Source organism: Ruditapes philippinarum, unplaced genomic scaffold, assembly GCF_026571515.1.
Source record: "Ruditapes philippinarum isolate M1 unplaced genomic scaffold, ASM2657151v2 ctg33_1_1_1_1, whole genome shotgun sequence".
Taxonomy (NCBI): Eukaryota; Metazoa; Mollusca; class Bivalvia; order Venerida; family Veneridae; genus Ruditapes; species Ruditapes philippinarum.
Window position 1 is genome coordinate 696,305 of NW_026864681.1, and position 14,031 is coordinate 710,335.

The 14,031-nt window shown below is 31.6% G+C and overlaps 1 protein-coding gene across 1 annotated transcript; it reads right to left on the reverse strand.

The window, feature by feature from the left end:
* Positions 1–418: 418 nt before the first annotated feature.
* LOC132726491 (cytochrome P450 27C1-like) lies at positions 419–13,715 on the reverse strand. Its single transcript, XM_060711814.1, has 9 exons — positions 13,559–13,715; positions 12,992–13,343; positions 6,448–6,638; positions 6,039–6,238; positions 5,210–5,410; positions 4,612–4,787; positions 4,009–4,254; positions 2,993–3,193; positions 419–2,686 (listed from the first exon to the last, which is right to left on the reverse strand). The coding sequence occupies exons 2-9, from the start codon at positions 13,253–13,255 to the stop codon at positions 2,573–2,575; spliced, it is 1,593 nt and encodes a 530-aa protein (XP_060567797.1). The 5' UTR covers positions 13,256–13,343; positions 13,559–13,715; the 3' UTR covers positions 419–2,572.
* Positions 13,716–14,031: the final 316 nt, after the last annotated feature.

Consider the following 14,031-nt stretch of genomic DNA (forward strand, 5'->3'; position numbering starts at 1 on the left):
TTGTAGTTTTTAGAATATTTTTTAACCGTACCAATTTTGAACTTTGTTTATAACGGCCACCTCTTAAACGTTCACACTCGTTCTAGACTTCACGCGTGTTAGAATTATTCATAAACGTGTGAACAGGAAGATTCTAAAATTAATCTAAAGCAAGTATTTATTAATTCTACAAGTTCACCGTCCGTGTAAAAGTTTCAAATACTCTAGACTAAGTCTCACTGTAAAGTTCATTAACCAAATGTAAAGATATGTATTTTAAATGATGAATAAAGGCATTACATTTGGTGAAATTAGGTATGCATTTTAACAAGGTGTACAACAAGGGGCAAGACTAGGTCGGTATTTCTTTAGTACAATTTAACAAATGTTAATTGTATTTCTGCTTGGCAATCTACTGAAGAAACTACAAACGAACATATATTTTCAACAATAAAACAACTGTTTATTCACGACAACATTACAAGGATTTTACACTACAATGAATAGAACATATCCACGTTGCGTGAATTTAAATACAATATATGATATTAATTCTTATCCTTACCATATAGAGGCTAATACATATCAAAATAAATTCAGATTTTAACATAATTGAAAAAAGTTATTACAAAAATAAAATAAACAGGAAAATTAGCAAACAGTCTGAACCGTTATCAGAAGATCCTAATATTTATTCCGAAACGATTTAACAATTATCAAGTACAGTTGTTATCAACGCACTTAATATATGCATATCTATTTTGAAACTAAATATTTTTCTTTCATATTTTCAATAATATTGTACAGTATATTCGTTTTAAATATACATAAAAAATGATAAATTAAAAAAAGCACGTCAAACTAGTTTCAATTAATTTTGATTTGAGGTTGTGTTTTGCTGATCATAATACATTCATATTGCTATTAAGGAAAAACTTTTGTTAAAGAAAAGTTACTCTTACAACAAACTTCTAAGAAACTGGTCAATTCCAGTATTTGTCTCATAATGAGGGCATATTTTAGTCTAACATTTACTTTATATTAAAGTATATTAACGCTTTGATAATAATAATACTATAATACTAAGTCGAAGATAGGTAACGTATAGCCTCCGGTTTATTACTCCATTAACGCTCCTTGTGAAAAAAGTGTCGTCTGCCCAATTTTTGTCCAATTACAAAAAAAGTTTTAGCTAATTTTTGTCGTTTTTCTAAGTTTACACTGACCTTTACATCATTCATAGAATTTTATTTTTAAAACTCAAGTTCAAACTCAAGAATTCGATCATATTTATATTCTTAAATGAGGAAAGAACAGAACAGAACAAATGCAAATTTAGCAGACAAGTATAAAAGAGGACTAAGCAGACGCGTTATTTTAGAGTCGTTGTCACAGATCTGGAACAGCTAGATTCGTCCAATAGACAGTTGAGTATTGATGAAAGAGTGAACTTGATAATTTTTGCATTTTCTTGTAAAAGAGAAATATGTCACAAAACAATTAAATACCCGTTATTGACGTAATATGTTTACAAAAACAACATACATAATTATAAACACATGTATGTACATATGATGTCATGTAATGACGATGATGATGACTAAAATCGTGATGGTGATGACATTAATCGTGATGATAATGATGATGACGAAAATAGATGCTAAAATTTGTGCTTGATATCAAATTCAACTAATATTCATACAAATAAATGCTATCAAATAATCATCAAGTGCGGCACACTGCCACTATTTACAAATCGATTGCACATATCCGTTAGTCTAGCATTGCATTGCACATATAGAAGGCTCAAATTCACTTTTAGTGTCCGCTAACCTGAGATTTTTTATTATTCGACTCCGGTTTTAATTTAAGCTTCAGCGTTCTGTGTTTAAAACTCTGGTATTGTTATCTGAATCTCTTTGACTAAAAGCTTAAACTTACACTAAATAATTGACGAAAATATTGAGCTTTCTTTAACAATTTATGGGGATAAAATGATGAAAACTGTAAAATATTTCTGATCTGAGTTCATCTCATATCATATTCTACTAACATTAAATTTTGAATTAATTTCGTCATGTACTTATGCCAACGTATCTAAAATGTTCTTGAATAATATAAATCTAATATTTTCTGATGATAAAATATTTCAAATCTGTTTATAATTCAAAAGTTCATTACTGGTAGTTTGTGATATAGAAATAACTTGAGGTCTACAAAAGAGAGAGAAAAAAAAGATAAATAAACATAGACAATGGTAGTACATACGACAAAAGAAACCTACAGAGTATATTACAATGTCGCTTTCAATAGCAAACATCGTTTCGTTGATTATCATTGACAATTAAGGCACCAATGTCATCAATACTCATCCCTTATCTTCCCAAAATATGTTCAAATATCGATTAAAAGGGAAATACAATAAAAACGGCTCCGCTCAAAGCTTCCTTGTTTAAGACAATTACATATAATTGCCTCCTTTTGATCATTTTGTAAGTAGATGTACAAAATGTCGCGTTAATAGAGCGGTACCATCTGTAACCCTTTTATCTTTCTTAAACAGAGCTTTCCATGGCTGAGTGACAGTGCGTACTCAACGGTCTAAGAATTCCACGGGAAGGTCATCACCAAGTGTAAGAACTGTTCTAACGAAAGGTTTGACTGTGAAAGCGTCCGGTGTTGGACGAAGATCATAACGTTTAGCAATCTGAAAGAAATAATTAAAAATAGCATATTTATACATTGGTAATGCTTACAAATGTCCTTTATATACTAATGTACACTTTTAAACAGATGAAATTATCTTGTGGGCAAAGAAACAACTTCACATTGATCATATACATTGTATTTAAAAAGAATAAGTGTTGATTTTTAATTAATCACAATTTTTGTAGGAAAGAACTAATGTGAAACGTCTAAATATAGCTCCATGGATAAATATACAACACGTCTTCATTCTTACCAAACATTTCCTTTTTAAAGTTATAATGAAAGAAAACTTGCTAAAACTTACATTCGCGATACTAAGGTACACCATAGTTTCTGCGACGCGTCTTCCGACACAACTTCTCGCGCCAAAGCCAAACGGAAGTGACGTAAAGGGACTGAACTCTCTAACCTCGTTTCTCAGCCATCTTTCCGGTATGAACTCATCTGGCTTATCAAACTCGTTTGGATCCCTGCACATCGTGAAGGTGTTTAACATCACAATCGTCTGTAAAAATGTACAAATATATAAATATTTATAAAAAACGAATTACGGTCGATATGGAATAAAAATGATTGGCTGAAATATGATTAAATCAAAGTAACGAATTAAAATTAAGATTTCCTTAAATGTTCGGAGCTGTAAAAATGTAAACTTTTGATGTTTTTTCCCGTTATTCATTAGTAAATAAACACAGGTGTTTTCTCGCAAAGCGATTGCAAATGATTTCATATTTTTTCATAATTTTACTAATTTGCAAAGTTAAATTATGAAGTATTAGACACGATACGGTTATTCTCGAATGTTATATCTCGAAATGTACTTTTAACATCTTTGTGAAACATTTAATTATAAGAACTGTTTGTGAACAAAAGTATCGAACCATTATTTTTACTTGATAATAATGATAATATCAATAAAAACTTTGCTTCGGTACTCGGCTTGACATATTTTTAGATTTATATAAAAACAGTATTAATTTGATATGATTAATGTTGTTTCTTGAACTGAACAGGCTCAACAATATGTAGTTATGCCACTCATATACGTTCTGTATTGAAATTAAATTTAATTAATGTAGGACAAAACACGTGACACGTGTCACATTTCACTGTTATTGAATTTCTTTCCTTTATTAATTGTTACGACTCATTAAGTCTTCGTAAAGCTCTCATATTTCCAGACAGATGCGTAAATACTACGAGGAAAATAGCTGGCTCAGCAATTTTGAAGTACTAGTAGTACTACGATTAAAAAAAAAGAAACGCATTTGACAAGTTTGAAAGAAAAGTCCTAAAATATGATTGTAAAAAATAGCTTACATTTTTAGGAATCATGTGACCGGCTATAGTTGTGTCTTCGTTTAGAACACGTGCATTTGTTGGCACGGTTGGGAAAAGTCGGAGAACCTCCTTTACAGTGGCTTTGAGGTACGGCATCTTTGCTAGATGTTCGCTTGTTATACTACTGTCCGAGATATTTAAATTGTCAACCTCGTTTTGGATTTGTCGTAACGCATCTGGATGCCTGGATAGGAGATACATCGATACAGCTACAGTGTTTGAAGTCTGAAATAAATTAAAAGAATGTTTAGACAAAACATATCATGTTTTATCAAATATTTAATAATAAATGATATGACAGAGCAGTTAAAAAGTACATTTAGAACAACCAAACATTTAAACGTCCGTCGTTCCAGAAATAATAAGTGGCTTTGAGTAATCCCTACGTTTGCTAAAACAAGGCATGGAGTGTAAAAACATGTATTTTACATCTATCATAATGATTTATACAATATAGAATTACTTAATTAAATTGGGAGATGGAAAACTTTCACATATATTTATAATATATTTCATGATTTTAAGTAAAATGCTTCTAAACTATATTATATATACATGTACATTTATCATTCAATTACTTACCGTGTCAACTCCCGAAAGTAGAAGTTCAGTCATATTTGTGTAGATCTCTTCTATAGTAAGATTCTCATTAGCAAGGAAATGTTCCAGTAACGTGGCATTATGTAACTCTTCGTCCCCCTCCGTGTTCGATACCCGCTCCTCAAGAGATTTTCTCTTAGAGTCCAAAATACTTTTAGCTAGAATATATAGGAAAAACTATCATAGTATAGCAAACTTCATTAGTACTTTTCTCAGAATAGATACGACATATTCGCTCTAAATAAGCAATTCTAAAACACGAACATTTCAACAGTAATAATTTTCCTGTGATTTTATCACAAAATAGATTTTGTATTATGCAGTGATAGGTTTGAATCTTTAAATATTCATTTCTAAAGTTATTTTTACATTTTTATCTATCAGGTACTTTGTTTTATTGCCCAAACCAATTGCCTGACTTAAGAAACGTGGTCAAACCCAGAATTTTCAAACCCACACAATTGTCCATAGGAACTGATGTCAACGGTCGTACAAACTTTATCATTCTCATAATTCATGTACATGTATACTAAAAAATATTATAACACGTTTTGTCTCAAATAAAATGAGCTCTTCTTACCAACATCAATGATGATGTCCCATGATTGTTCAAATGTCCTCCATATTTTAGTGTTCAGGCGTTTGTGTACGTTACTAAACACGATCAGTTGGTGACTAGTGTACATCATGTCCTCGATAGCTCGAACAAACTTGTTCATCGTCTCAGGCATATCATGTTCAAGACATCCAAATCTTTCATGTATTAGGACCTGACCAATACCTTAAAAAAACGAAATAATGTTGCAATGAAATACCATAACGCAGATATGCCTTATCGGTAAATATACTGTATACCTATAACAATGACGTGTCGTAAAATATCATATTTAGATTATGATTTCTTTATATATGTATATTATACATTGAAGACTGTAATCTTCATTTAACATATTACATTTTTTAAATATTGATGGCGCACTTTTTTGTATTTTTTGACCATTAAATAAACGTTACTTTAGTTAGTTGTAAAGATTATTAGCCGGTTATATGGCGCTATATAAACACCAGCAAACAACCGACCCTATACATGCATATAACCTGTCAACGAATTTATAATACAATACATCGGGTGGAAAAAATATCAACGAAATTTCTTTATAAATTGATAGCAGCCGTGTATATTGTTTATATAAACGCCACAGTTATCCAATGAAGAACAACTATACAAACAGGCAGTATTATAATAAATCTAATACTCCACGTTTGTAACGTCGATTTTCATTGAATAATCAAGACATTTATATTATTAATATACACTGCTGCTGCAAATGAAGAAATTAAAATACTTTATAGTTGACAGAGGCACAGCCGTGATAACGATAAATCTTATAATAATATTATATACTTACTTTCAATTGACCAGGCGTAGAATAAATTTAGGATATTCGGAACAGATTTGTCTTTATCGTTTTGATCTCGGGCAACTCGAAGTTTTTCTGCGAGCTCTTCCGAGATCTTACTCAGATCATTGACATGCTCCTGAATTTGTCGAGGTTTCATCAGTCTTTGATTCAGCAACGTTCGGATCTTTCGCCATTCTTCGCCAGACCTAATACAAAAATAAGACTTTGCGTGAGAAACAAAAATTAATTTAATAATTTGAACAGTATGCAACACTGATAGAAGATGTCAAATGTATGACGAAGTCCATTTAAATGAAACTTTGGTTAAAACGCGTTTGATTTTTGGCGGGAAAGTCATGAATAAATTTGAGCGGAAATTTCCGAAACTATAGATTGCCATTGTATGAAAACTTACGCTGAAACTATCCCTTTACTCCTCATTCTCATCTCCTTATAATGCAACCAGGCTTCGTATGGTGGTCGAGTCGGGTATCGGCCCTCATGGCGAAACAGTTCCTCCACTAATTTTGGATCGGCAATGGATAAGTTGGTCACAGGTCCAAGTCTCTCTTTAAATATACGTCCGTATTTGGCGTGGAACCGTCTCTGTAATTAAATGACACGGTTGAATACTCATTTTCTTCTAAATCATATTTTATAGAGAAAGTTTGCAATCAAAAAGTTGTATAAAGTCGAATAGAATATGTAAATGGCAACCACTTAGACATGACCTTCTTAACTATTGCGGTGCACTAATTAGAAGTTTTATCAGCACATTATGATCTAATTATGGAAAATACAACTTGTTGGCTCAGCACTCGACGAAAAATGCACAAACAAGCGTTCCTCGACCCACTCATATAGTCTGCAAAATAGCAGTAGGCGCTTAAAAAAAAGAGCATACAGTGCATGTACGAATGTGTGTGTTTTTATTTTAAAGGGCTACATTTTTTTTGGCTACTTTTATATGCGAAAATATTTCATTCAGCGCAAAAAAAACATACTAAAACAAACAAAAAAAAAAGATTGTATTGTACTGAACGTTGCCCGGATGTATATAAATACATAAAACATGCTATATAGCTAAGTGCTTTGCGTTTGAGGTGTTTTATAACCGGGATAACTATAAAGTTTCACCTCAGTGACCTTTCGTGACCTACAAACTAGAGGTAGTTGGCTTTCAGCCATCTACGTGAAATACAAGAATGACAGGCAAAATGTTCTTAATAACGCTATTTTGGCAAGGTTTATTATGTACATAGTTTAACTAGATCCTCCTTTCCATTCATAAGACTTAACCAAGCATTTTTATAATGCGAATAATTTCTGAATTGAACATAACACGGGCCTTCGTGTGGGTATAACAGTTTTATCAGAATGAATGAACCGACTTCGAACCGAACAAAAAATCCGTATCAAGTAATCTACTACAATACATTCTCATTTTTGTGTACTTAAACAATATCGGGTCGAATAAAGCGACCGCTAACCGCAAGCGGTGCAAAATGCAAAAAGATAACAGTTAAATAGAGTAATTAATCTCACCACAGATAACTGTAGGAAGATTACAAATAAAAAGGCAGGCCGCTAAAACCACGAACTCTTCTCTAATAAACCATGGTCCTATTAAAGTTGGTACCACAGCGATAGCCACAGAAAAAGATAACTGTGATTTAGTGTTCGAATCATTTCTCACAATCAAAATATAAAATGAATGCGTGAAATATAAATATGATTGCGTGACTTGTTTTGTTATGTTTTTTTTTGTACCATAGTTCATGAATACGCGGCGTCGTTATCATAATTATCATTTAGAATTATGATAAGAGTGATTATCATTATCATCATTATTATTATTATCATTATATTTTACACGTACAAAAATATATATTACAGGAAATAGCGGCTTAAATAATATACGCCGCAGTAAATTTATGCAGTTTCGACATTGGATAAGAATATCACTTATCTAAAATAATGGAAAAAAAACGTAAGAACTTATTAAATATTAGAATATTTATAAGAATTCTACATTAAGGTATGTGCATGATCCCCGTCTAATGTTTTTACATACAATTTTATATCAAAGTGTCCTGCATTCTGCATTGTCACTCTTTTTTCTTTTTTTGTTCATTGATACGCGCAAAATTGTTTTATCAACGCTATATGCATATGCGAATATTTTATGCGATAGGCATTACTAGATTGTTTCTTTTTAAATAGACATACATTATACTGTAGTGTTATATGTAAGGTTTGATGTGTTGGCGGCTGACAATCTTCCTTAGCTGGAAATGTTCAGTAACGCGCAAATCGAACAAGAATCTGTGCAGGCTCTCGGAATATCAAAGAGAGTTTTACGCATGAACTAAAAATTGTACATAGAAAAATATGTAAGGATTATGTTTGAGTTCAATTGCTGAACCAATTAATGTTAAAGGCATATAAATGTATGGAACATACAAGTTTTATGTTAAACAGTAGGATAATAATGGCGTCTACACCTGTACACTAGTAAAAGGAACACTTATTTTATCAAAATAACACCGGAATTCATTTTATAACCTATTGACATAAAATGACACTAAATTACGCAAGCAATCCGAGCAAAACAAAGTTGTAAAATTATGTAAGTAAATACATTTACCTCTCGAAATCAGGTTAAATTTTGGTCTTAATTACAGAATATTGCGTTATCATCGATATTTTATCGGATCTAATGAAAAGACGGCGTAAATAATCTTTATTTCATTTATACAATGTTATTATTAACACAATCATTTCAGATGAAAATGCACTTGATGACCTATCAAGACGACACGAGTATGAATGAATATATTGTCCCCAACAGGACATTCCGTTTCAACGTGTTATAATGATTGCAATAATTATAAAGCAACCGAATGAGCCCTTAAGCGAAAAAAGAAAAATACAAAAAGGACGTTTTTGACAGACTCAAAACGATTATGATACAACAGTTCAAATGCGAATTTGTTGATTTCAACAAACTTTGTATATTATATACGGTATAATAGAATTTACCATCAAATCAATGTCTAAATTAGTTTACTTTAGTATGATATGTCAATTCAAGGTTGTTCTTTTTCAGCAACTTTACAATAAGTAATATTTATATCGGGTTATTATTGTTGATATTAGATCAGACTGCGAACTATCACGGATGATTACGAAGAAGAGTTCATATACATGTACTAATAATTGTTACAGAATATGTACTTCGATAGTATAATCATAAATAAAACATGCCACGCGTATCGCGTTTGCAAATTAACTTGTTAGTATGTATAATTACAGGGTCATTGAGTGCTTATACTTATCGGTCAGTAGGTCAGGACAGAAGTAAGAAATCTTCTACCCGATGAAGTAGTTTTTAATTACTTTTTTATACTTAAACCTCAGTTGCTTAATTTGTGTACTGAGGGCAGAAGTATAATTACTTAGATATACACCGTCGTAATGTCCTCCAAGTTTGATGCATGATCAGTGCATGTAACTGTAAGTTATAGACATTTTATTTTATATATTTGCACTGCAGTTCTTACTCATTTCGAAACAAAGAATAACTTTAATAAAGAAAGGGAAACTCCTGAAAACATGAGTCAAGCGTTTTAATTATTATGAGTTACATACATAAAACTTCGTCCGGTACTCAAAATTTTATTTGCGGAACCTTCCTTTATAACTGAATGAACTATAGTTTAAAGTATAAAACTTCTGTTTTGATGACAAATTCGGTTATTTTGCAACACATCCTACGCAGACGTCAAACGCCGTTTTATACATTTAAATGCAAAAATAAGTCACTTGAATGTAGATCGTAAAACTACCAGTTCGTTGATATAAAAAATGCGAAATTATCGCCTCCGTTTGCCACAAATGATCTTTAAATGTTAATTTTTTCATGAAATTTTTTTAAACATGGCGTATTGAGTTTATTAAGTCCTGTTTTGTTTAATTCACGCGTGCGCGCGCACTCTTATCTATTTCATCTCACAGCGTCTTATCTAACATCTGTGCTTAATGCATGTAATCTAAAAATTACCCTTTTGGCAGTTTTAAATCAAAAATGTAAACTTCTCTCGCAGTGTGAAAGTTAAAAGTAAAATGATGGTGTCAAATTTGTAAAAAGTAAAACTGTCAATAGCACAACTTCCACAGCGCTATTTCACATAGCTTTAAAACATTTAACATGAATATATTTGCAAGTATATATATTTCAGTAAAGCACTTAAGAGATTCAAGAAAGAATTAATTTTATAGGACAATAACCGTTTTGTATGTGTATTACAAACAATAATGATAAATTCGGTAGTTTTTACAAATAAAGATTTTCATCAAAATAAATTATAAGAACATAAAATAAGTTTTAATGTCCAATCTAAAAAATTTAAATGATCGATGTTTCGTAAAAAATATGAGATTCTATAGTGTGTGGGTACCGAGATAGTTGCTCTCGCTCCAAATTTCTTACCAGCTAAACTGGTAAACTGCCAGCACGGTTATTTGCCTTATGAATTATAATACAGGAATTGAATACAGTTAAGATGAATTGAATTTTATTCGGCATCTCCCCCCGCACCCCCAGAAGCGCGCGGTCTTGTATTGCTTATATTATGATAAGAGACTCTATTCTTATCTACTTGTACCTATATTTTTAGACCAAGGTAGATGTCTTTTCTACACTGAGTAGATAATGTGTTATCAGAGAATCTGCCTGATAACATAGCATGCATTCTAACTGGAATGAATCTTGAAGCGTGCACTAGACGTAAGTGAGGAGAATTTATTATTAAATAGCAGAACACCATATAACAAGTTACAAGCGTAATAATTAAGTTATATTTTCCTTCTAAGCTTTTTTTTTAATGGAAAGTGGCAAATATTCGGGAAAAAAATTGCAAAACTGAAATTTGCAATCTCGAAAAAAAAACTGCTATTGATAATGATTTGTGAAAGAAAATAAGGTAAAAAGTATTACTTTTTATATAATACATGCAAGATTGTCCTTAACGTGAACCTATCTGAAGGGAAGCGTTTTTCATCGTTACTGTATACTTACAGATTTTGCAACTGTGTTTTATAAGCGAAATCAATGAATAGAAAGACTGTAAAGGTTTGTTTAGCATTCACTTAGAAAAGAAGGCACACAAAAACGCGAGCGTTACATGCCTTGTACAAATATTTAATCGCACAGTATAAAGAATACACTCTTGTATTTCACACTTTTCGGGAAAGAAAATCTTTTTTTGAAAATATTCGCTGTAAATACTACACACCTGAATTGTAGACGAAGTGTCTACTACAAACAGTGTCTCATTGACGGCACAGATACTGCAAATCGTAACTTCTGAACTCGCACAAGTTCATTAAAAGCACTTATAAAAGTTCCTTTCATTTTCGATATTTACTAAGCAAAGTTTCTTGCAGAAAAAAAAATAAAGGTAAAAAAAGTCATATCATCCTTTCATTTCATAATAAAGAAATTGTCTTGAAAAATATTTGTTTTTAGATTTTCTTTTGAACTCGTTTGTGGACGTCAAATGTTAATAAGTACATTCAAATTAGAATAAAATTTACGTTCTTTCGAAATAGTTCTAAACAAGATCACCTTAATGACTTTACCGGTCTATAAATTAATTACAATCACAGTACATCGCTTGAACTCATAGTTTAAGCAAAATAATAATTATAGATTCCTTATAAATATAGATGCAATGGCGTGCATTCTTAAATCGTTTCCCCTATTTTACTTTTCTTGATTCGCACACAAAATCTTTATTTTTTTCCACAGAATGTTGACCGGTAAAAAAGTAGTTTGAAATCTGATAGAAGTATTTGAAGCATTTTTGACTAGCATCTTTTGTTAATAAGTTTTACTAGGAAGATTTTATTACATATAATCAAGCATCTAAGATGTGGGAGATAGGTGAAAAAGCAATGAAGCAGTAATAAAATGGTAATAAAATTGTTATAAAAATGTAATAAAAATGTCAATAAGATACTACGTGATTTTAGAACAGGGTGTTTTATTGAACCAACTTTGGGTAAGAATGCGCACCCCCACATTTAATCTTGAGCACTCATCGGACATATCGTGTGTTTATTTTTTGTGCTTTGTTAAAGATCACAGCGATAATTTACAAAGATCTGTGGTGGATAGTTTTCTTCAGGCAAAAAAAATCCTAGTCAGCAGTTGTATTATAAGGCATAAAGGTCGTGTGTTAATTTTGCAAGGGTCGTTATTTTTTTCCATTCATAACAATTTTTTTTTCAATTTAATCAGTTTACTTTTCTATAGAAAAACCATAAGGTCAAATCTATGCCATTACTACAAAAACTGTGACAGTGCATTAATATTTTAAACTGAAAAAAAAAAAACCAAATATTTTTTATTCTCTTTAACTCTTAGCCTGTGAATGCCCATGTGACCAGTGCGGACTAAGACCATGGTCTGCTAAGTTTGATATACAATCAGTACCTATTTTAAAATATTCCCTAAAAAATGGACAAGTTCATTTAACGTATTTAGTGTGACAAAAGTTAAAAAATAACCTAACACCAAAATACCTCTTACTTAAATGTCTTCTTAGATAGATCATTTTGCACCGATGTTATTTTAATGTGTTTTCAAGGAAGACAAAATTTCATTTATCTATTTATACCATGACAGTGCATTTTATCTGATTAATTTTCACTGCATTTGATACACTGTGAACATCGTTGTTAGCAAATTTTTATACATAAGTTGGCATAATTGAATTTGATTCCCCCGTAATAAGCACTCAGTTAATGACAGAATTTCTTCTTGAAATGTTATATTTACTACTCACTATATGCACTTGTTTTAAGCGGACTACTTAAATCAACAAGGTATGTCACAAGAAAACATGCAATTATGTTTTTCTCGAAGTTAATGAAAATAGGAGGAAAACACCTACCTGGACCTCGTGCATTTGCCCTCTGTTAGGCTTCCGAAAATACTCAGGGGCTGTTCCTATAACTGGGTAGCCGCTTGGACCCGGTAAGTCTTGAATTGTTTTTTGATCTTGAAGTTGGGAAGTGTTTTCTGATGCATTGATAATGGCATCAGTGGCGGAGTTTTCAAGGCGACGTTCTGTTACCACACAGCGCGTGTTCTGACGCACAAGACTCACGGCTTGGCAGGCAGCCCGGCGTAGCAACATCTCAGTGGCAGGGTTCATGCTCGAGCCTTCCAATTCCGTTAAAACTAAACAAGTCTAATATCCAGTGTTTTTAGTTTAAAATCACTTTTATAAATCCGTTGAAACACTGAAAATTAAATATATAAAATAACTTTAAACAAAATATATCAAGCAATCATTTAAGTAAGCAAAACAAAATTAAAATTTTAAAATAAATAAATACAAATTGTTTCAGAAGTGCTCACAAATTATAAGTACATTGTAAGAATCTGTAAGTATGAGCTAAGTCCAATATCTTATGCACTATATAGCAAAATAAACTAATAGTAATATTAGTCCTACCTCTCGTTCACGGGAGCTGTTGAATACTGAACATATATCAATGCGAATAGTGGAGATATGTACAAGTAAGAAAATAAACTTGTGACAGATATATCAGCGTTTCTCAGCGCGCCAATGATAGCTCCGTTTCAAAGTTCACCGCGGTGCGCGGGGCAGGCAAGTGTGTATATAAAGGTTTTAAACTAGAAAATTTCGATAAAAGTATTAAGCTTGCGTAACGAAACTGTTAAACGTTTGGTTTTTTTGTACTGAACTTACTGAAATAGTTTTAAAGTGTGAGATCGTGAATGGAAAGTGGGTTTAAACGATATTTACATTTTGCGTACTTGATACTAAATTTAAAGTTAATGTAGGGTTTATATCAGTGTCACGTGACGCCTTTAAACCGTAATTAGTAATATTACGCATTTTATCATTTAAGGGGAGGAGTTGTTTTTAAAGTGCTTGAATCATTGAATTGTATCATTTGTAAA